We start from the raw sequence: 23,631 nt of genomic DNA, 5'->3' as shown, positions 1-23,631 counted from the left end.
TTGAGAGACCGGAAACCGGATGGAGTACCTGGTAAGACTCTGAGAACTTGTGCTAACCAATTGTGGGAGTATTCAAAGACAGTTTCAACCTCATTGTTCCCACTTGTTTCAAAAAGGCAACAATTATACCAGTGCCTAAGAAGAATAATGTGCCTTAATGACTATTGTCCAGTTACACTCATGTCTACAGTGATGAAATGCTTTGAGAGCCCGGTCATAACTAGACTCAACTTCTGCCTCAGCAAGGACCTGGTCCCACTGCAATTTGTCTATCGCTACAATAGGTCAATGGCAGACACAATCTGAGTGGCTCTTCACACGGCCTTAGACCACCTGGACAATACAAACACCTATGTCAGGATGCTGTTCATTGACTATAGCTCAGCTTTTAACACCATCATTCTCATAGACCTGACTGAGAAATTGCCTCGGTACCTCGCTCTACAATTGGATCCTCAACTTCCTAACCGTAAATCACAATCTGTGTGGATTTGTGATAATATTTCCTCCTCACTGACAACCAACACTGGTGCACCTCAGGGGTGTGTGCTTAGCCCACTGCTCTACCCTCTCCTACCTATGACTGTGTGGCTAGGCATAGCTCAAATGCCATCTATAAATTTCCTGATGATACAACCATTGTTGATAGAATCTCAGATGGAGATGAGCGAGATATGCTAACTAGTGGAGTGATGTCACAGCAGCAACCTTGCACTCAACATCAGTAAGACGAAAGAGCTGATTGTGGATTTCAGGAAGGATAAGACAAAGGAACACATACCAATCCTCAGAGGGATCAGAAGTGGAGAGCGTGAGCAGTTTCAAGTTCCTGCGTGTCAAGGTCTCTGAGGATCTAATCTGGTCCCAACATATTAATGCAGCTATAAAGAAGGCAAGACGGCAACGAAACTTCATTAGGAGTTTAAAGAGATTAGCTATGTCAATAATAACACTATAAAATTTCTATAGATATACCACAGAGAGCATTCTGACAGGCTGCATCACTGTCTGGGATGGGGTGGGGGTGGGGGGACTACTGTACAGGATTTTTAAAGAAGCTGCAGAGAATTGTAAAGTTAGTCAACTCCATTTTGTGTACTAGTCTACTAAGTACCCAGGACATCTTCAAGAAGTGGTGTCTCAGAAAGGCATCATCCATTATTAAGGACCTTTAGTACTCAGGGCATTGAATTGAATTGACACATCCTTCAGATACATGAGTAAAAATCTTTTTGTTGTATCTCTATCTAAATGTGCAATGTGCAATTAGAGTAATTTATAATAAATAGAACAGAGAATGTAATATAGAGTACACTCAAGTCAGCGTGAATTCATCAGTCTGATGGCCTGGTGGAAGAAGTTGTCCCGGAGTCTGTGGTCCCGGCTTGGGATGGCTTGGGTCCCCGATGATCCTAGGGGCCCTTTTTACACACCTGTCCTTCTAAGTGTCCTGAATCATGAGAAGTTCACAACTACAGATGTGCTGGGCTGTCCACACCACTGTCTGCAGAGTCCTGCAGTGATGCAGCTCGTCAGGATGCTCTCATTGCCCTTTTTCTCATTGTTACGATCAGGTAGGAGGTACAGAAGCCTGAAGGCACACACTCAGTGATTCAGGAACAGCTTCTTCCCCTCTGCCATCCAATTCCTAAATGGGCATTGAACTCGAGAATACTACCTCACTTTTTTAATGTATTCTGTTTGTGCACGATTTTTAATCTATTCAATATACTTACTGTAATTGATTTATGTATTATTTTTTTCTTCTGTAGTATGTATTATGTTGAATTGCTGCTGCTAAGTCGTGACACATACCAGTGATAATAAACCTGATTTTGATTTTTAAAATAGTTTATTACAATCTCCAGAAGATTCTTTAACTGGTAATTTGGCTGTTTGTTCAATAGTGCATATTTTATCTTCATCCTTTGCTGTGCTGCAGTACAACCTGAGTAATTGTTTATAAACCTAGGAGGCCATGACTAATTTAATTCGAAACTTGTTCCTGCCCAGCAGCATCAGTGATTTGCTACTGAGGCATAATAGAGGAGTCTGAGAAAACTGATTGGATGTTTGCACTCTGCAGATGATTAATATGGCTGCAGCCTTTTTCACTGACGGTGGTTAACTGCAGATCTCAGTGATATTCTGTATGCAGTAGTAAGGATTTGGAGAGAAGGTCATAACTGCTAAATTAGCAAACCTGACGTACTGTAGTATCCTTTGCAGGAAAAAGCAGCTTGAGCTTTAAGATATATAATGAAGTCTTTTCATTTTTGCTGTCCCTTGGATTGTTGTCAGGCCAGCTTTCATGGTAAGAACACACCTTAAAGCTGTGGCATTAAGTTGAATAAATAAGTATTTTATTCAGATTCGCTTTAAAGTATATAATTATAATATGCTTGATGCCCTGGTATTTTTATTGATGCAGTCTTTTCTTTGTTCTGATTGGCACACAATGTAATTGTGAACTACGCTATAACTAGCACTGTTTTCATGAAGGATCTGTAACCTGTGCTACAGTGTTCGTCGTGCTTCTGTGGGGAAAGGAATCTTTGTTTTGCATAATGAACTAGCGTCGCTCAAATGTTTGTTGAAATGTTGTAAACTGAGGGATCATTGTCAGATTTTGCACGGGTGAATTTTTTTTAATCAAAATGTTTTCAGTAGGACACCATGCGTTTTCTTTGTTTTGAAAGCCAGTCATTATTCAAGTGTACATGTTGATTCACCATGTTACTTTGCGTCATATTTTAGTTCAAGTTCAGATCTCCACATTGGGATGATTTAATAATTTTCAGCATTGATTTTAGCAGAGGGTTTGTACACTATCACCACCAAATGTATTTTTAAAAATTTTCCATGCTTCAATGAGCATGAGAAATTAGCTGCCTAAAGGAGAAATCAGATAGGTTTAATGGTTAGGTTGACATTGTTTTTTGCACCATGGAGCAGTATTGTATGAATAAGAAAGCAAAGGGAGATACTTTAAATAAACCACCCGGTTCTTTTTATATTATGTTGATTTGCATATATTTCAAAACCATATGGTAGAATGGAAATTAGATTACTAAAGTAGATGTCACATGCATTTGTGCTTGACAGGTGAGTGAGTTGATTTGTTTACTTGTATGCATTTGTCAGTACATACACACAACCATAAAGTTATAATAAAAGTACTGAATACTATGCAGCTAAGGGAAAATATCAGTTACTCAAAAGGGGATCTGGCATTAATATTTCAGTTACATTGACATGTTAATATTTGGTCAACTGTGATTAAATGCATTTGAGTGGCACATGTTTTCATTAGAAATGCCTGTATTTTTGGTTGTGCTGAGTAGGGTCATTTCCAATTGATTTAATGTTTTGGAACATGTCCTGGATAATATCAGTTACTAGAAAATATTAGTTGTGATCAATGTGTTTTGTCAAGGGAACATGACCTCTTGAGACCAATCAAAGTTGGTTGTACTGAAATTTAAATATGACCATAAATCAGTACTGGTGAATATCACAATCTTCCAGTTGTTATTGCTGAGATAGGAAATATTTGAAAGGAAGTGGCCAGTAGTTTGTTCTGGGACCAAGGCTCAAAGAATTGCAATTACTGTGTTTTTTACTTCTAATTCAAGAACATTCAAAGTTCAAAGTAAATTTATTTTGTGAGCATTCATAGAGCATTCTGTATGCAACTTTGCATTGGACAGATGCACACAGCTGCAACTCTTAACATCTTACAGTGTATCTCATTAAATGGCAGCGTGTAAATGTATTGTGCTATATGAAACTAATGGAACTGATGGCCTTGGATTCTTATGTTCAGGTAACCCTGTCCATACAGTAGCTGTTTCAGTGGTCATGGCAGCTGGTGGACTACTCCCTCTGCACAAGGTACTCGTTGGCTTTAAAATGATTGGACACTAATGTTCTTGAATTCTTTATCAAGAAGCCTTTTTTGTATTCCCAAAATTAAATTAATTTTAATCTTTTTTCTTTGTTATAGAGTTGTTTTTTAACTAGAAATGTAAGAATTGATCATAATGTTAGCAATATGGCAACATTCCAAGAATTTATGCATTTTTTAAGATTGTAGGCTATTGTAAGACTTGAGGCTCACAACCCCATTTACAAAAAACACTTCCGAGAGCTCTAGCAAATTGTGCTTGAGTACAATATTTCATTCTCTTTCAATTTAGCATTTTCCAGTAAATATTTTAAGATATACCTTCAGATGTAAATTCTGTGCTTTTTTCAGAAAAAGGAATAATCCATTTCATACCACATGAGTTTACCAGAGTTGACCAAGTTGTCAGTTTCATAGTTACAGCATTGCCATCTTCAGAATCAGGTTTATTATCACTGATACTGTGCAATAATTGTAATTTAGAAAATCTTAATAAACATTTAAGACTATAAATAGTGCAAAAATTAGTGTTCACAGGTTCACTGTGTTCCAAATTCTGATGGCAAAGGAGAAGTAGCTGTTGAAAGGTTGCCTCTCTTCAGGCTGCTGCACCGCTTCTCTGATGATAGGAATGAGAAGAGGGCAATTTCTGAGTAGTGGGGGTCTTAATGATGATGTCTTTGATAACAGGAAGGTTTGTGTCCATGATGGGCTGGCTGAGTTTAAACTCTCTGCAGCTTTTTCTGATTCTGTGCTTTGGTGCCTCCACATTAAACAATGATGCAACCAGTTAGAATGCTCTGCATGATACATCTGCAGAAATTTGCTGGTGTCTTTGGTGGCATACCAAATTTCCTCAGACTAATGAAATATAGCTGCTGGGGTGCCATCTTCGTAATTGCTTTTGTATAGTGGACCCAGGATAGATCTTTAGAACTGTTAACACCCAGGTACTTGAAACTGCTCACTCATCCTTTCCACTGCTGACCCCTTGATGAGGACTGTCGTGTGTTCCTTCGACTTCCCCTTCCTGAAGTCCACGATCAATTCCTTGGTCTTACTGACTCTGAGTGCAGAAACACTTCAGTGCCCACTCAACCAGACGATCTAACTGATTCCTGTATGCCTCATCCTCACTATCTGAGATTCTGCTGACAACAATTGTGTCATCTGCAAATTTATAGATTGTGTTTGAGTTGTGCCATGTAGTCATGATTGTAGAGAGAGTAGAGCACTGGGCAGAGCACGCATTCTTGAGGTGCACCGGTGTTGATTGTCATCGAGGAGAAGATGCTATTTTGATCTCTGTCGACTGTAGTCAAAGGATCCAGTTTCAGAGGGAGTTACAGAGGGCCAGGTTTTGAAGTTTATTGGTTAGTACTGAGAGGATTATAATACTGCATTGTAATGAACAAAAAGCAACTTGATGTAGATTTTGCTTTTGTCCAGGTGGTCAAAGGCGAAGTGTAGAGTCAGTGAGATTGCATCTGCTGTAGACTTATTGTGGCAGTGGGTCCAGGTCCTTGCTTAAGGAGGAGTTAATTCTAGCCATGACCAACCTCTCAAACCACTTCATCACAGTAGATGAGTGCAACTGGGTGAAAGTCATTGAAGTAGCTCTCCCTGCACTATTTGGGCATCAGTAGGATTGATGTCCTTGGGAAGCAGGTGGGAAACTCCGATTGCAGCAGTGAGAGATTAAGCATGTCCTTGAACACTCCCGCCAATTGGTCAGCACGGGTTTTCAGTGTCCTACTAGGTACAGCATTGGAACCTGGCACCTTCCAAGGGTTCACCCTCTTGAAGGTGTTCTGATGTTGGCCTCAGAGAGAGGGAGATATCATAGTGTTGCCAGATACTGCAGAGATTCACATAGAATCAAAGCATGTTTAAAAAGCATGTTTAAAAGGCGTTCAGATCATCGGGGAGTGAAACATCACAGGCACTTATGATAGGTTTTGCCTTGCAGGAAATAATAACCTGCAAATCCTGCCAGAGCTAACATGCACCTGTTTCTGTCTCCAACTTCACTCGAAATTGCTTTCTCGCTTGTAAAAGCCTTCTGTAGGTCACACCCGGGCATATAAAATTGACTCCATTTTCTGACTGGAATCAAATATATTTCTAAGGAGATCATATATTTGGTTCCCACTTGGACCTTTTTGGTTCTACTTTCATTTTTCTCTTTTGTCATATTTAAGTGTTCATCTTGGCTAATCTACTAATCTCTGTTTAATTGGATTCTATTTAATGAAATGCATCCCTTCTGAATGTTATAAAAAGTAAAGTGGAAGACATTCTGTGCAGTGAATTAATACAACAAATGAATGCATTGATAGAAAAGCTGCAGAAAGGCAAGAAATTATAAAACTAACTTAAATAAGAAAATATTGAAAGAAAGGCATTAAATGTTGATTTGTCTATATACAACAAGTCACTGCAACATGATATATACTGTAAATTCTAAAACAGAATGAGAAAATTTTTTTGGGTTGCTGCCATTTCATGATTCTTTTGTGTGAACCAGATGGGTGTGTGGTTATTCACTAAGAAATAATGATTGATTAATTCCTCTATGATCAACCCTAGTGGCCACACTGCTCTGAATGCTTGAGTTAAAGATACAGATTGATTAGCTTTATTTGTCACATTGTATAATACAATGAGATCTGTCATTTGTGTCAACGCCCAAAACAGTTTTGAGAATTTGTTGCAGGCAGTCTGCAAGTGTCACCGTGCTTTGTGTCAACATAGTATGGCCACAGTTTACTAAGTATAATCCGTATATAGAATATAGAAATAACGTGTACTGTAACCTTTTAATCAAAACGTGGCATTGTATGTGGAGACTGAAAGACTGCTATTGTTGTCGTTGTTCAACAGCAGATTCATATATTCTCCCGCTGCTGCTGTGTTGCTTTTGTTAGCCTGCACCCTTATTTTCATTATATTGTATGTAATTTTACTGTAAGTGCATGTGTGTGAACAAGCATAAGACAAAGACTGCTTACTGATAGCATGTAGATTCAGGGTTGGAACAATGACAATTCCAAGATATATTCCAAAATCCAAAAAAATCTAAAACACTTCTGGCCCCAAGCATTTTGGATAAGGAGTACTTGACTTGTACTTGGTAATATTTCTCAATGTGAGTCTCAAAGTCTTCAAATAACTGATAACACCTATTGTTTAGTTCGCAGTGTTCAATGCCATTGACAGTTCATATAATTTAAACCTGTTGAGTATTGCAATAGACATTCAATATAGTCCAAAGCTATAATTTGTAGTCATAGTTACAAACCAAGGAGCCACAGTTCTCAGCAATTCTTGAAGAATACACGGAAGTATCTCTGCCTTTTAGTTAGTTTTGCAATATTGACCTCTGATTTGTTATTTTGCAGAGTAATTTTAAAATTTCAGTAATAGAAATAATACCATGTTTAAGCCATGTAAACACTAAAATATGTTTTCAAATCCTGTTTACAGATTCTGAATTGCTGATCCCTTAACAATGGTGTAGATTACTGGATCAGAGCTGGGAATGTTTACTGCTGATGAACTCACTGGTAGAGAGCAATATTTGTACTTGCACTTTACCAGTTCCATTCCATATCTCCAAACCAGTATGTCATATATCATGCCTTGCACTTCAAGCTGCTCTCCTCAACTTGATCCCTGTGATCTCTGTCTTGGAGGCCGATGTCAGATTGTCTCTCAGGATGTTGAACCCTTGCAAGGCAACAGGCCAGGATAGAGTATCTGGTGCTGTTCTGAAAACCTGTACCAACCAGCTGGTCGGTGTATTCAAAGAAATTTTTTTATTTCTCATGACTACAATTGGAAGTTCCTATCTACAAACCCCATTTCCAGAAAAGTTGGGATATTTTCCAAAATGCAATAAAAACAAAAATCTGTGATATGTTAATTCACGTGAACCTTTATTTGACTGACAAAGGTACGAAGAAAAGATTTTCAATAGTTTTACTGACCAACTTAATTGTATTTTGTAAATATACACAAATTTAGAATTTGATGGCTGCAACACACTCAACAAAAGTTGGGACAGAGGCATGTTTACCATTGTATTACATCACCTTTCCTTTTAATAACACTTTTTAATCATTTTGGAACTGAGGATACTGATTGTAGTAGATTTGCATTTGGAAATTTTGTCCATTCTTGCTTGATATAAGACTTCAGCTGCTCAACAGTCCGTGGTCTCCGTTGTCTGATTCTCCTCTTGATGATGCGCCATACATTTTCAATAGGAGATAGATCTGGACTGGCAGCAGGCCAGTCAAGCACACGCACTCTGTGTCTACAAAGCCACGCTTTTGTAACCTGTGCAGAATGTGGTCTGGCATTGTCCTGCTGAAATAAGCATGGACATCCCGGGAAGAGACGTCGCCTTGATGGCAACATATGTCTCTCAAAAATCCTAATATATGCCTCAGAGTCAATGGTACCTTCACATACATGCAACTCACCCATGCCGTGGGCACTGATGCACCCCCATACCATCACAGATGCTGGCTTTTGCACCTTTCACTGATGACAATCAGGATGGTTGTTTTCATCTTTGGCACGGAGAACTCGACACCCATTTTTTCCAAAAACTAGCTGAAATGTGGACCCATCTGACCACAGCACACAGTTCCACAGTCTTTCAGTCCATCTGAGATGAGCTCGGGCCCAGAGAACTCACCGGCGTTTCTGCATAGAGTTGATGTATGGCTTCCTCCTTGCGTAATACAGTTTCAAGTTGCATTTCAGGATGCAGCGACGGACTGTGTTAAGTGACAATGGTTTTCCGAAGTACTCCCGAGCCCAGGTGGCTATAATTGTCACAATAGCATGATGGTTTCTTAGGCAGTGCTGCCTGAGGGCTCGAAATCACGCGCATTCAACAGTGGTTTCCAACCTTGCCCTTTATGCACTGATACGTCTCTGCATTCTCTGAATCTTTTCACAATATTATGTACTGTAGATGTTGAAAGACCTAAATTCTCTGCAATCTTGCGTTGGGAAATGTTCCTTTTGAACTGACTAACAATTCTCTGACGAATTTTGGCACAAAGTGGTGAGCCACGACCCATCCTTGCTTGCAAAGACTGAGCTTTTGATGGATGCTCCTTTTATACTCAGTCATGGTACCTCACCTGCTACCAATTAGCCTGCTTAATGTGGAGTCTTTCAGACCGGTGTTACTTGAATATTCTGTGCACTTTTCAAACTTATTTTAACTCTGTCCCAACTTTCATCAAATTCTAAATTTGTGTATATTTACAAAATACAATTAAGTTGGTCAGTAAAACTATTGAAAATCTTTTCTTTGTACTTTTGTCAGTTAAATAAAGGTTCACGTGAATTAACATATCACAGATTTTTGTTTTTATTGCATTTTGGAAAATATCCCAACTTATCTGGAAATGGGGTTTGTACTTCAAAAGGGCAACAATCTACCAATGTCCAAGAAGAGCAGGGTGAGCTACCTTAACAACTATCACTCAGTAACAGAAGTGCTTTGAGAGGTTGGTGATGGCTAGAATTAACTTCTGTCTCAACCAAGATCTGAACCCACTGCAGTTTGTCTATCACTACAATAGGTCTGCAGCTGATGTGATCTCATTGGCTCTTCACACAGCTGTGGATCACTTGGACAGTGGTAATACTTATGTTAGGGTGCTGCTTATTGACTACAGCTCAGCATTTAGTACAATCATTCCTACAGTTCTGATTGAAAATTGCCAAAGCCTTATACCTCCCCTTGCAAATGGATCATCAGCTTCCTAAACTGAAGGTCATAGTCTGTGAAGATCGTTGATAATATCTCTACCTTGCTGACAAATGCATCTTAGGGAGGTGTGCTTATTCTACTGTTCTAGTCTCTCTACACCAGTGACTGTATAGCTAGGCACAGCTCAAACGGCATCTATAAATTTGCTGATGACACAGCTATCTTTGGTAGAATTTCAGATGGTGACACAAAGGCATATGGGAATGATAACATATCAGCTAGTTAAGTGGTGTTACAGCAACAATTTTGCGCTCAATGTCAGTAAGACAAAATAATTGATTGTGGACTTCAGAAAGGATAAGATGAGGGAACACACACTTGCCCTTCCAGAGGAGTCAGAAGTGGAAAGAGTGAGCAGTTTCAAGTTCCTGGATCCCAACATCTCTCAGGATCTATCCTGGGCCCAACATATCGATGCAGCTACAAAGAAGGCATCGCAATGGCTGTGTTTCATTCGGAGTTTGAGAACATCTGGTTTAACTGTTCTCATTTCATCTGAAAATTCAATGTTAATCACTTTTGGAAATCCAGGTTGATAACGCTACTGCCCTTAATTTTTGGTACCAAATCTTGTCTCATTCTTCAGTTTCGCCTTTTTCTACTTCTGCATTTCATTTCCTTTGACGTGTTAAATTGCAATAACCAATCTGACCTTGCAACATTGTTATTGTTCCGCTGCTGACAAAATTGCCTCATAAGCCTCCTAAGGTGATTTACTATTTCCAATCTCTTACTTTTTTGTGAATCTGAGAATAACGTTGAAATAAACATGCTCTATTTTAAGACATCACAGCAGGATGTTTGGTAGTACAGACTACTGGTCTTTCTGGAACTGTTGAGCATTCTTTTTACAATATAAGCAATTCTTGTTTATGTACCCATTTCGAAAAATGTTGCCCAATTCCCTCACCGAATTCCTCATAGTTTTAGGTTTCTCATTTTCTTTCAATATAGCACATCAAGTCCATGTTGGCTCAGAAATCTCATCCTCCCACTTATTTCACTGTAGTCTAATCTGTCCCTTATGCCCATCAATATCACTTTGATTCTCCTGAAACATATCTACACTGCAGTAGCCAGTTAACCCACTATTTCACATGCCTTTGGCATATGGCAAAGGTGGGTACTTGGGGCAAACCCTATCTGATCACAAGGGGAAAATGTTCAAATCATGCACAGCACCAGAGATCAAGATCAAACCCAGATTGTTGAAGCTCCAAGACATCAGCCTTACGTAGTTTATCGTTCTGCTGTCAATGGAAAGCTCAGTCATTTGAGTTGCATTTTGATGTATGTAAACTGTTTTGAGGTTCCTTAAGGTTGTTGTAGTCGGGGGCAGGGCAGTGGAAGGGTGAGGATAAGCTCCCACTACATATTATGTGCACTCAATGGCGTATGCCTCAAATAGCCTCTGACTACCAAGTCCAGCTCCTGGACTTCATGTATGGCTTGGCTATTAAACTTGGCGGAACAGTTTCTACTAATAAGAGAAGGGCGAAAGGCAGGTTACTTGCACCTTAAAGCCACTCACTTCCGGCAGATGGGGCTCATCAGCCATGGTTGGCAGCCCATCTCGGAGAAGGAAAGCTCTGATCTCAAACCTCTGCTCCCTTGCAGCTATCCCTACTTCAGACTTCAGTAGTAAACCCCAAGGAAAAATCTGGAGCTGGAGTCCCTAAGGCAGTCCTACATTGAGTTCAACACTGAGTGACAACTCCTACGATGCCACTGGTGCCAGACTGTTTCGGTTTCTGCCATTCCTTTTAAACTCACCAGCTATGTGGAGAGTGAGAACCTGCTGCATGGGCAACAGCGTGTTCTCCATGTGATACTGCCCTGGCTTGCATATCAGCTTTGACGTAAACAGCTAGGATGTACCTTCTGTGGTCGACCTCGATCGATGAAGGGCTGGAAACAATGTTGACCAATTCTGTCTACCACCTAAAATTAACCTATTTTTAAATTGCTGCAAGTTATTTATTAAAAGCAATTCGTCAAATTGCTGTTGAGTAGGCAGTCCCATAATTGATACTATAGTAAAATCTATTTAAAACTCTATTTGCATTGAGAAGAATCACTGAAGCATAATTTAAGCTTCATGCAATGTCCCATGATCTTGTATATTTAGCCCAAATTCTGCCAAAAGAACAGTACAAGTAGCCAGACTAAATTTATATTGAAAAATTGATACACAAATGATGATGCTTTGCCCTTAGAAAATCTAATTTCCCTCTTCATACTTGCACATCTCACAAAAATATTAGGTTAACAGAATTTGATAACAAACTATGAGAAGTTTTAATGAAATTTTTAAGCAACATCTTTAAGTTAAAGATTTTTTTTTGTATTCTAGAGCTTGAAGGCTTTGCCATAGAGACTCAGCCAGTGATGGTGATGTGAGTTGCAGGGTTGAGCAAGGCAGTCTTGTAAAATCTTGAATCTTACTTTACCCTTCCAGCTGCTTTCAGTTATTTGTGTATGTGCCAGTATTATCTTTTGCCCAGTAGGAATTAATGGCTTGTAGCGGTGTGCTACACGCAGCGCTAAAATTACGACACGGAGTCGGTAACTGCAGTCGAAGGAAAAAACTTTATTCGAAATCTTCAGCCTCACTTTTAAGCCTCCCTCAACCTGCCCCCCATGGCGCAGAGGCTCCAAAGCTCTGTGCTCGCAAACCCCCGTAGGCTATCTAATTGTGAGTCGGTTCGGATGTGCCAGGAAATGAGTCGCCACAGGCTTGTGATACGCAATTCCCAGAGTTCACTGTTTGGGGGGGGGGATGGGAGTTGTGGAGGAGGTGTTGGTGGTGGGTGCCTTCCTGTCATGTTAACTGAAATAGTATATGAAGTGGCATTTTTGAGGGCTGAGTGTAGTAAAGGGCTTCTAATGTTTTGATTGTGGACAGTGGTGTAAATTCAAGATGCTAAAGCCAAAAATGGAGAAGTCAATCTTCAATTTTTCTGCTACTTCATCAAAATCTGTTTGATTTGAAGTTTGTATGTATTTCATAATCCATACAATTTTACAATCAGTAGCCTTGGAAATAAAAGTAAATTATCTGTTCTTACAGGAATATGAAGAAGGATCGAGGAGAGCCCAAAAGTCCCCCTCTCCTAATCAATGTGTAAGGAAAAATCTAGACTTTGAACCCCTCTCCACAACAGCACTAATTCTTGAGGACAGGCCAGCGTAAGTATTAAGCACTATTTTCTTATTATTTAACCTTTTTGTCACAAACGAGCTTATACACCCCAAAATACTTGGTTCTCCTGCCGTGCCTCATCTATGCAATAGAAATGAGGTAGAAGTAAATTACAAATGATTCATATTTCTGACTTGATGGTAAATTGCATTTTCTATATACTTAGCTGATCAATCTGTTTTGATGTTACTTGAAAACTGCAACAGAGGTTATCTGTGAATCTGTTTTTCTGCCTCTTCATGGCTATGAGGTGAATGTTAAGTTCCTTGAGGTTAAAAGTCAAGTTATCTGTTGTCATTGAAATTCAGTGCATATTAATATAAAATACTGTGGGCCGGGCTCTATTTTGTTATATTGTACATGGTGACTAGAGACAGAATTGGTAAATCAATACAAAACTTTGATTATAGCTGCCAGTATCTGTATGTAGGTGTGGGTGAGTAGCTATGATAGTCCCATGGTTAATCATCCTGGAGTACGTTCACAAGAAATTATTGTTACAAGGATAGATTAGTGTGCTGTAGACTATTTAATTTGGAAAAGGCTGTGAGAATATTTGATAAAATATGATGATCAGTATAAAATGGAAGTTGGTTATTGGATGGATCAAGGTACAGAAGTCATCGGCATAAAATAAGAGAACTAAGAATGACATGAGAAAGAACTTTTTTTTATGTTGTGCTTGGAATCTGAAATGTTCTACCTGCAGATGTGGTGGGAATCAGTTACATTGTGACCTTAACAAGGGACTTGGATAAACATATTGAAAAGAAAGTTATACAAGACTACACATTTGGATATTTATAAGATTTAGGTGGAGAGAGACAGCAAAGACACAATTAGCCAAATACCCTTTCCCTCTGCTATAAGTGTATATTGATTTATTTAACACAGTTTGTTAGCTTCCAGTGAGGACTCAATGATATCAATAGATGGGTGAGCAGGGGAGAAATGCTAACCTTATGCTAAATAACTTGCGTAAATCAGGACTGAGGCTGATCCTGTCAAACAAAAGAAGAGAAACTCAGATTGACCCCTGGTGTGTGAAAAATGATCAATTTTCAACTGGTGATTAAAATCCCATTGTCTCAGTGTGAATAATGCATTTGGAAAGAAGTTCTTGCTAAATTCTTTGAACAACATCAGATATTGAAGAGCAACGCCCACTGGAATGGTTTTGGCCTAAATCTAGAATATCTTCTGTCTAAATTTGTGTAGGAAATGACAGAAAGGCAAGTTGGAGAATGAGTAGCTGTTACAGTCTTAACTAGAAGGAAGCTTCTTGTAAGCCTAAAGGATTAGGAAAGGGATGATCACTAATTGAAGGCCAACTGTAGAAGCTGGGTGTGCATTCTAGGTTGGTATTGCAGCTCTTCATCGAAGAGGGTTGAATGAATTTAAGTGAAATTAAAACAAACCCTGAACAGAACTTTGCGACATTTAATCAACATCCAAATTGTTGTTATTTTGAGAAAATGCTGTGATCATGCTGGAATAGCAGAGCAATTCTTGGTGTACTGCATCCCTAGGGTCTGTCATTTGGCTGAATCAGTCATATCATTGAATAGTTATTTTGTATACTTTAGACCTGTGATCTCTTTTGTAGTTTGAGCTGTTGCCAAAGTCAGCAAATTAATAAATATTTCAATTTCTCCTCAGAAATCTCCCTGCAAAACCAGCCGAAGAAGCTGAAAAGCACAGGCAGCAATATGCAGAGATGGTGGCTCAAGTGAAAAAACGAGGTTAAATACAACTTGTTGTATTGATATAATATTAGTAAATGGTATCTTAGTATTGAGATTTTTGACTATATAGTGCGGCTCTGCTCTTATTAGAGGTTTCTTACCAGTTTTGTTTTCCCTTCCAGTTCTCACCATCTCATCTTACTTACATTTCCCATATGTTTCTTTTCTTTGAAAGTAGAGCTAAGCTGGTTTCAAAAACAAAATGCGTATAATTTTAATGTAATTAGCCTGATAGGAGCCAGAGGATTATTTTCTACCAAGTGACAACAGAAAATAAAACTGCAGAGTTGTGCAGCTTAGAAACAGGCCCCCTGGCCTATAGTGTTAATGCTGGCCATCATACCTATCTATATGAACCCCACCTGCCTGTATGAATTGTTCATTCAAGTACTTCTCCAGATGTCTCTTAAATATTACAAATTGTGCCTCCTCTTTCACCTCTGGCAGTATGTCCAAGATAATAACTACTGTGTGGAAAAATTTGCTCCTCAGATCCTCTTTAAAACCACCTTAAACCTTTGCCCTCTAATTTTAGTAGCCCCTACCATGGCAAATGGGCTCTGGCTATCTGCCCTGTCTGTGTCTTTCAGAATTTTATATACCTCCCTCATTTCACCTCTTGTCTACTTTCTACAAGGGAAAACAGATCCAATGTATCCATCTCTTGTTATGATTCAAGCCCTCCAGTACAGGCACAGCCCTTGTGAATCTTTTCTGCACTCTCTCTATTTGAATCACAACTTCTCTGTAGAGCGGGAACCAGAACTCCACCTGATATTTCAATATTTTGTACAATTGCCACATGACATTCCCAACTGTTGTATTCATTTACATGAATGATAAAGGCAAGCATGCCATTTGTAGTGTTCACCACCTTGTCCACTTCCTTAGTTGATATGGCTCCTTTATGACCTTGGACAAATTCACACTGTCCATTATGCTATCAATTTTGACGTCATCTGCAGAATTATTAATCATGTTACCTATATATTTCTATCCAAATCATTAATCAAAATGACAAGCAGCAGTGGACCCAGCAACAATTCCCAAGGCACATCAGTGGTCACAGATATACAATCTGAAAAACACCCCTTCACTACCACGCTCTGCGGTCCTCACCAAACCAATTTTGTATCCAAATCGCTACTTCACCTTAAGTCCCATATGTTCTAACCTACCATCCAGGATCAGATCAAAGACCTTGTTAAAGTTTGTGTAATGCATACTCAATTCCTGCAGTTAAATATTGTCAACCATGAATATATAATATAGGTTTAGGGCTTTTGACACTTAAACTCTTGTTGCTAGTGGGGTTGAATTAAAGGGGAGTGGCAAGATACATGGAGATGCAATATGGAATATCCTATGATCGTAATGTCTTCAGGTCACAGAAAACCATATTCAGCTTGGAGTATTTTCCTTTTGTAGAACAAAAAGATGCCCAGCGGCGGAGAAAGCTGTTGGAAGACAGGTGTAAACTGGAGGAAACCATTGGTAATGCTGTGATGACCTGGAATAATGAAGTCCTACCCAACTGGGAGACTATGTGAGTGAGAGAAACAAATATTCTACATTGTAAGAAAAAGACAATTTTTTGTGTGTTTATATTTTTAAGCTTTTTGCATTGGATTGATATATATTTTGAAGAAAATTCTGTAGTTAGTATGTACTCTCATGTGATACCAGCACTAATTAGATGTGCATTTCCTTTTCCTGAATGTCTCCCCTTCTTTGTAAATGAATTGAGCTGTTAATCAGGCACAACTTAATGGCCAATCTGCATGTGTGAACAGAGAAAATTTCACTTGGCTAAGTGAAAGTTGCTAAAACGAGCGCAAGTGGTCTTGAACAAGCATGAAAACCTCTGTAAAGGGGGTTTCTTTTTTTCCTTTGTTACTGTTGGGAAAGGGTTTCCTTTTGTTAACTAGCAGGAATGCTAATTTACTGATAACGAGAATGGTATTCCTTTGTAAACCAAATGGGGATTAATGTTCTTTCTTCTGAGTGTAAGCTTTTGTTGACGGGCTTTTGGGCAGATCGGCGCGAGGGGGTCGAGAGAGAGGACGCAATGCTCTAAGCTGGGCGAGGATCGGACCCCAACGGGGGGTCCGAGGCCGGGAGATTCTCCGGGGGGGGGGGGGGGGAGAAATGAAGCTAGATGTGCTTGGTTGACCACTCGGAGGGTCCTGAGCTGTTTGGAGAGTCGAGGAGTTCGGAGGGTCCTGAGCTGCGAGTCGAGGAGTTCGGAGGGGATCGAATGGTGGCCAGAAGACTTCAGTAATTGAGCTCCAACGGTTGTGCACGAAGTGGTTTGGACTTTGATAAGTTTGGCGCCTTTTCTTTAATTTTCTCTTCATATATACTGTATCGTTATTAATCATTTAGTTATAGTAACCTTTATAAATTGTACTCATTTAATCGCATATGGTGTACTGTCTGGTTTTGGGCGAGGCGGGGACATCACACAGCATCCACACCAGCTGATTACCCAGTTTAGCGGGGCCGAAGGCTGCTCCCCCTAGACAAGAACGAGCTGAGCGAGCCTGAGGCGACCCAGGGAGTTACATTGTGGGGTGCTCGTCCGGGGTTGATTTCTGTGGAAGCTGTGTGATCACCCTCTTTAAATTGTGTCTGCGGCGAAGAGCTGGTGTGCCTTTGTGGGTGTGCGATTGCTGGTTATCGCTGTGTGTGTGTTGGGTGGGGTGGTTGCTGTTGGTAGCCTGGAGGTCGTTGTTCAAGTTCCGACTAGTGCTGACGAAATGGTGGTGGGACCATGGGTTGTCCGTACTGTTTGGAGATTGAGGAGTGACAGTTTGGGATGTTTCAGCAGTGGTGAGCTCCTCCCGGTTATTGGAATAATGTCCAGCCCTAAAGGGGCGGAGGCGTGGGCGGAGCGGACCTCTCAGTTGTTGGGTGAGTGGCAGTGCTTGGCTGAGGAAAAGCGACAGGGACGGGTTGAAAGTTTGAGTAGGCGGGCTGGTGACTTTGTTAGAACTGTCAGGAGCAATTACCTCGAAGTGACCGCTGCCAGTTCTGGGAAAGTGTGGGAAAATGCGTGTGGTTCGACTGGAAGTCAAATGCCGCAGCTGGGGGGCTTATCATATCTGTGGCAGGAGATTGGTGGGAAGTTTTTAGGGTATCCCTTTTTGCCTAGGGGGGCAGATAAATTGCTTGTGGTGCCAAAGGGATCTGTCAAGGGGATCAGTTGTTCCGTTGATTCGAGAGGTGTCGGGAAACTTAGAGGAGCCCCAGTGGGGGAACGGCTTGGGGTCTCTGGGGGAGCACGTTCCCAGCAATGTACCAAGGAACTCCCGAAAGGAACAGACCCTATTCCTGAAGGCTTAGAGGGGCCATGCGCACAGGTGTTGTTACGGATGGATGGAAGTCAAGTTAAAGCCATCCTCGGCACCGGGGCGCCGGTGAAGTTGCTGATTATCCAGACAACGGTTGTTGGTCAGTGAAAATGGAGTTCTTAGAGGCAAATGTGGAGGAGACTGAGGTTCATGAATCGTTAATGCTGATGTGTCCAGACCCTGTTGAGACGGGCAGCGTTTCTGTTCTAGAGAGAACCAAAATCCTGCTGGTGCGCTTGGGGGCCTGCCCGGAGGAGGCGGGTGAGCGTTGTTTGGAGGCATTGTCAATGCACCCAGAGTTTCGAGCTGCTTGTGTGGACGTGTGTAGCAGCATTGGGCTGATACCAAATTCAAACGAGCCAGTGGCGGTACGGCCTTGGGGAAGTATCTGAGGGTGAGACCCTCTTCGTGGACGCTGCGAAATACCACAAGGGAGGGGAGTTGACTGCTGAAGACACCTCGGAGAGAGAGAGGTTGCGGCGACTGGCCCCTACAGCCGTGGAAGATGTAGGCAGCGTGTGTATGGATTATATTGCGTTGAAGAGGCGCACTGTCAGTGACCAGAATATGGCCCTGAGGGCCAGAGAGGTGATGGCCTGTCTGAGTGGTGTGAAGTGGTTTAAGGTGCTGGATCTGAGGAGTGAATGTTGCCAGATCCCGATGAGTGGGGCCAACAAGGAGAAGACGGCCGTTATAAATTCCCTAGGAGTCTTCGGGTCCGAAAAGATGCCACAGGGCATATCTGGAGCCCTTGCAACCTTCCTGCGGGGCAGGTGGAAGACCATAGGGGATGTGGAGGCGTTTGGAGTTTTGGTGTATGTGGATGATCTCTTGGTATTTGGATTTGCCTCAGGAGAATATGAAGTGAGGTCGTTGCAGGAGCAGCTGAGAACTACCGAGTTAAAGTGTTTTCGGGACACGTGCCAGGGCTGGCGAAGGTCGCAGCTCGTGAGTGACTGTCTCTACGGAATCAAGTTTGAAATGAAGACGGAGAGACTGGAGAAAGTGATCTGGAACCATTCGGAAGACTTACAAGTTGGAGAGAATGAAGAAAGTTGTCTGACTGAGAGTAATAGCAAACTGAGAACCCGGAGAGGGGAGTTTGCAGAGGTGAAGAAATTACAGACGAATCTCAGAAGAGAGAAGCGGAAGCTTGAAGGGAACCTGAAGATGACCATCGACAGTTCAAATGAAGTGCAAAACCTGAAAGTTGATCTGGAAGAAGTCATGAGGAAGAAGTAGCTGGAGAGAAGTGCAGTGAATACTGAACAGGAGGCTGAAGAGACTGCGGGAGCAGTGCAGGCCACGTGTTTCCGTTTGGAGAAGATCAAACAGCAGCTACCGATCACAGGAATGAGGAAGAATACAGATTCGATGGATGATGTGCTGGATGTGTGGTACATGCTGCCTTTTGCTGACTTTCCCTCGATTGAGGAAGAGACCTTTGGCCCTTCTCCCATTGAGTCAGGTGTAGCGGGGAGGGTTAGCTGTGTGCAGTGTGGGGCATGAGTGAGAGGTTGAGAGAGGAGTTGGTAGTGGGCCCAAGGTATCCCCAGTTGTGTCTGAGCCTGAAGGGTTTAGGTGAGGGGGTACGGAGGCCTCAGAAGGGTTAGGGAACTCCCAGATAGTTGGCCTAAGTAGCCCCTGAGGAACAGGGCGTGAGGGTTACTGTGTGGGGAGGAGATGTCACTGTTTGTGCTTGGGTTACGGTGTGTTGGCAGGAAAGGTGGCGAGTTATTTAGTAGTCATGAGGACATGACTTTTATTTGGTGGAGGAAGTGTGTAAAGGGGGTTTCTTTTTTTTCTTTGTTACTGTTGGGAAAGGGTTTCCTTTTGTTAACAAGCAGGAATGCTAATTTACTGATAACGAGAATGGTATTCCTTTGTAAACCAAATGGGGATTGATGTTCTTTCTTCTGAGTGTAAGCTTTTGTTGACGGGCTTTTGGGCAGATCGGCGCGAGGGGGTCGAGAGAGAGGACGCAATGCTCTAAGCTGGGCAAGGGGGGTCCGAGGCCGGGAGATTCTCCGGGGGGGGGGGGAGGGATGAAGCTAGATGTGCTTGGTTGACCACTCGGAGGGTCCTGAGCTGTTTGGAGAGTCGAGGAGTTCGGAGGGTCCTGAGCTGCGAGTCGAGGAGTTCGGAGGGGATCGAATGGTGGCCAGAAGACTTCAGTAATTGAGCTCCAACGGTTGTGCACGAAGTGGTTTGGACTTTGATAAGTTTGGCGCCTTTTCTTTAGTTTTCTCTTCATATATACTGTATCGTTATTAATCACTTAGTTATAGTAACCTTTATAAATTGTACTCATTTAATCGCATATGGTGTACTGTCTGGTTTTGGGCGAGGCGGGGACATCACACAGCATCCACACCAGCTGATTACCCAGTTTGGCGGGGCCGAAGGCTGCTCCCCCTAGACAAGAATGAGCTGAGTGAACCTGAGGCGACCCAGGGAGTTACACCTCTTTCATAGCTTAGGCCGCCTGGAACAGTGGGTCCTAGTTCAGGGTTACAGAGCAAGAAATTAGGATCTGGATGAGAAATTTGAGGTGGTTAATCTATGGCCTCTGAGGCTACGTCGGCTAAGTCACAGAATATGTCTATAGAGATAGACGTAAAAATATTGAGGGTCATGGAGAAGATTGTGTGTGTGTTGGTTGTGGAGCCACCTTAATCTGGTTGATGCCTTTCATTAACCTGGTCCAACACCACATGACTTAAATGAACCAGGTGTGCACTGGGACACATCATCAGAAATGCAACCTGGGGTCATTGGGTGTTTCGGGTCTTTAATCAATAGACACTCTCAGGCAACCCAGCCAGGGTTGATCAGGCCCGGCTTGTGTTTATCCCATGGACCAAGGTAATGAGAGGAATGTAATGCTGAGGTTTGTGGTAGTTTAGACCTCACTACCTGGCATCTATATGCCTGGGATTGTATGGGTTAAATTAAGTGTTTACTGGAGATTCAGTGTCACTCCACCCGGGAATGAGTTTAGTGGTGACTTGTTTTCTGTGGACCCAGCTTGGGTTTAATTTATTGATTCTCCCTCACCTTGTGGGTATCTCAGCTTTTTTATGTGGACTGGGAGAATGAAGAGTGTATCACTGTGAGGTTGGGTTGAGAGTATGCGGGCAGTGGGAGAATCATCCCTCTTGTGCTTCTTTATCTGGTCACTTGAAATTTAGTGTCACGCAACCCTGCCACTTTGATCTGGCACACGCCTTCATTAACCAGGTCCAATACTTGCTTTTATTGGATCCTGCTCCTCTTTATGCAAGTCATCAGGTTAGTGGGGGTGCTTCCTTGGACTTTAGGATTAGGTTTGAGGGTAGGGCTGGTGGATGTGTCTGTGGGGCTGGGAGACATAAGGTTGTGTAGTTTAATGTGGTGGGCGCGCACGCGTGCACAGTCACGCACACCTCAGTGGTTTATTCTTGTACCTATATTCTATGTTTCTCTATATTCGTGCTGTGTGATGTTTGGTCTCAATGTAATTTCATTGAAAGTGCTGTCCAGTTTAGTAGGCAAAGCTCAGGCAGGATGAGTACAGTATTTTGTTCGATTTTAGCAGCAGGCAGTTATTTTTCTAGTCAGCAATTCTACATCAAAACCAGAAAAGTGATATAATAAACATTAGAATATAAATTAATGATCCTTTAATTTTAGTCTGCACCCTGACAGTCATTCCCTTGGTCCTCTCCAGCCTACTCAACCCACCACCATCTGCAGTTTAAAGCATTTGTTTTCTCACTTTTCCAGCTCATGGATGCTGCCTGACATGAGTTTTTTCCCCTGGCATTTTCTGTTTTTTTTGTATGTGCAACTCTGGTGGATTTCCCTGAATTGGTTCACATCCTTTGGATCACCTATAGGATTAATTTTTAGCTAAGCACTATTGATTTAAATTTATTCAAAATTTATCCTTGAGTTTATTGAATTCATTTTAAATCAATTTTTAAAGCCTGTATGCTATTTTGTAGTTACTGACTTGAATTATCTATTGTCTATTTATAAAATAAATTAAGGTGTAATTCTCGTAAAGTCCGTGATCTCTGGTGGCAAGGAATTCCTCCTAGTGTGCGAGGGAAGGTATGGAGCTTGGCCATTGGCAATGATCTAAACATTACTCACGGTGAGTCTGCGTAGTTAATCATCTTATAATAGGTTTACATAATTAGAACTTTCTGCATAAGCCGTCTCAATTTCTACAAGTACAAGTCAGTAAACTTCTATGTATTGATTTCAAGAGTTTTATTTGCTATAGTTGAAATTGCCTACTGGAAGTGATGGAATGAAATAATTGACAGGAGTGAAAGGAAGTGATTTTTTTTTACCTGATATTTTAGGATCTTGTAGCAAAATCCAAGATCCTGTTTCCTTTACTCTCCCTTCCCAACCATCAGAACAGGCTTTTTCCCTCCTCTATGAATGACATACTTTTTCCCTACTTGTTCTTCTGCTTCCACCTTTCCAATTGCTAATTTTGAAGGCATCCACTAAATTATTGCTAAAAGTTTAGATTTACAAATGGCTAATATTCTATGACTACAGTTCGATGGATTAAAACCCTGAACAATTAATTACATGTTGTGTTTGCTGATCTCCTTAACTTTTTAAAAATAATTAATTTTTCTTTGCCTTTCACCTTGCAAAATGTATCAGATTTCTCAATATCCTAATTATGAAATAATATTTAAACTGTACTGTCCTTCACACTTGTAAGCAAAGATCTAGAGCATCACTTAGATTACAGTTAAATCCTTAGCACAGTTTCCTAATGGTGAGAATTTTTTGTTGTGAATTTGATTTTTACTGTTTAGATCCTCTGTTAACAGTGTTATTTCTCCTCAAAGAAACTTTTAATGCTGTCAGTCAAAATTTGACTTTCCTTTTCAACAAACATCGATTCCTTATGGCAAGTTAAGTAATTATGCAGGAGCAAACTTGAATTCATTTACAAAATGATAAATCTTCCTTAAGGCACTTTTCTTCATTTTACTTAAAATTGCTACACTAGAACATTTCTCATTTTAAATTTTACTTACAATTTTAGAATTTCTTCATGGACAATTTAAACTTTTCAAATAACGTTCTCTTTCAGAGCTTTATGAAATTTGTTTATCTCGAGCTAAAGACAAATGTAGATCTCTCAGTACAGCACACTCCGACATAGACAATGAAGGTATTTGTTTTGAAACTTTGGTGCTAATGGAGAGGCTTGAATGGACCTGACTCCAGATTACTTTTGCATCTAATAACCTCATTAATGTACCTTTGCATAGTCAATACCAATTAACAATTGTAAATTTTGTGGATGGTATTAAAGGCTGCTTTGGGCTTGTCCAAGTTCTCCATGCTTAATGACTGGGAGAAATGTCAGGGAAAAATTGGACTTAGACTTTCATGCAGAAAACAATATGTGTCTTGTACCTGATATTGATGCAACCAAGATCACTCAAACTTAACTTGATACTGATTGAAATTCTCTTCTTTCAAATACAATTTCTTGCCACTAGTTCAACCATTTGATATGAGGGAAAGTTGGTCCTTTGTGCCTTCTATTTCTCAAATTTTATCAAGTACCCCTTTTAAGATTTGCTGACTCTTTGTGATGGGTGTCC

General features: G+C 41.0%; 1 protein-coding gene across 2 annotated transcripts in view; it reads left to right on the top strand.

Moving 5' to 3' along the window:
• Positions 1–23,631, top strand: part of LOC132391700 (TBC1 domain family member 14-like) — a 76,658-nt gene that overhangs the window by 33,793 nt on the left and 19,234 nt on the right. The window contains exons 1-6 of one of the 2 annotated variants that reach the window (XM_059965247.1): positions 2,169–2,314; positions 12,775–12,893; positions 14,566–14,648; positions 16,080–16,197; positions 22,036–22,142; positions 23,112–23,192. In XM_059965247.1, the coding sequence (XP_059821230.1) occupies positions 2,312–2,314; positions 12,775–12,893; positions 14,566–14,648; positions 16,080–16,197; positions 22,036–22,142; positions 23,112–23,192 (511 nt within the window). In that variant the 5' untranslated portion in view covers positions 2,169–2,311. Of the gene's footprint in view, positions 1–2,168; positions 2,315–12,774; positions 12,894–14,565; positions 14,649–16,079; positions 16,198–22,035; positions 22,143–23,111; positions 23,193–23,631 lie in introns of those variants that run through there. The other variant, XM_059965246.1, reaches the window with a different exon arrangement.

Source organism: Hypanus sabinus, chromosome 3 (genome assembly GCF_030144855.1).
Source record: "Hypanus sabinus isolate sHypSab1 chromosome 3, sHypSab1.hap1, whole genome shotgun sequence".
NCBI classification, from domain to species: Eukaryota; Metazoa; Chordata; class Chondrichthyes; order Myliobatiformes; family Dasyatidae; genus Hypanus; species Hypanus sabinus.
Note: the sequence above shows the minus strand (reverse complement) of the source record. Positions and strands in the feature narration are given on the sequence as shown.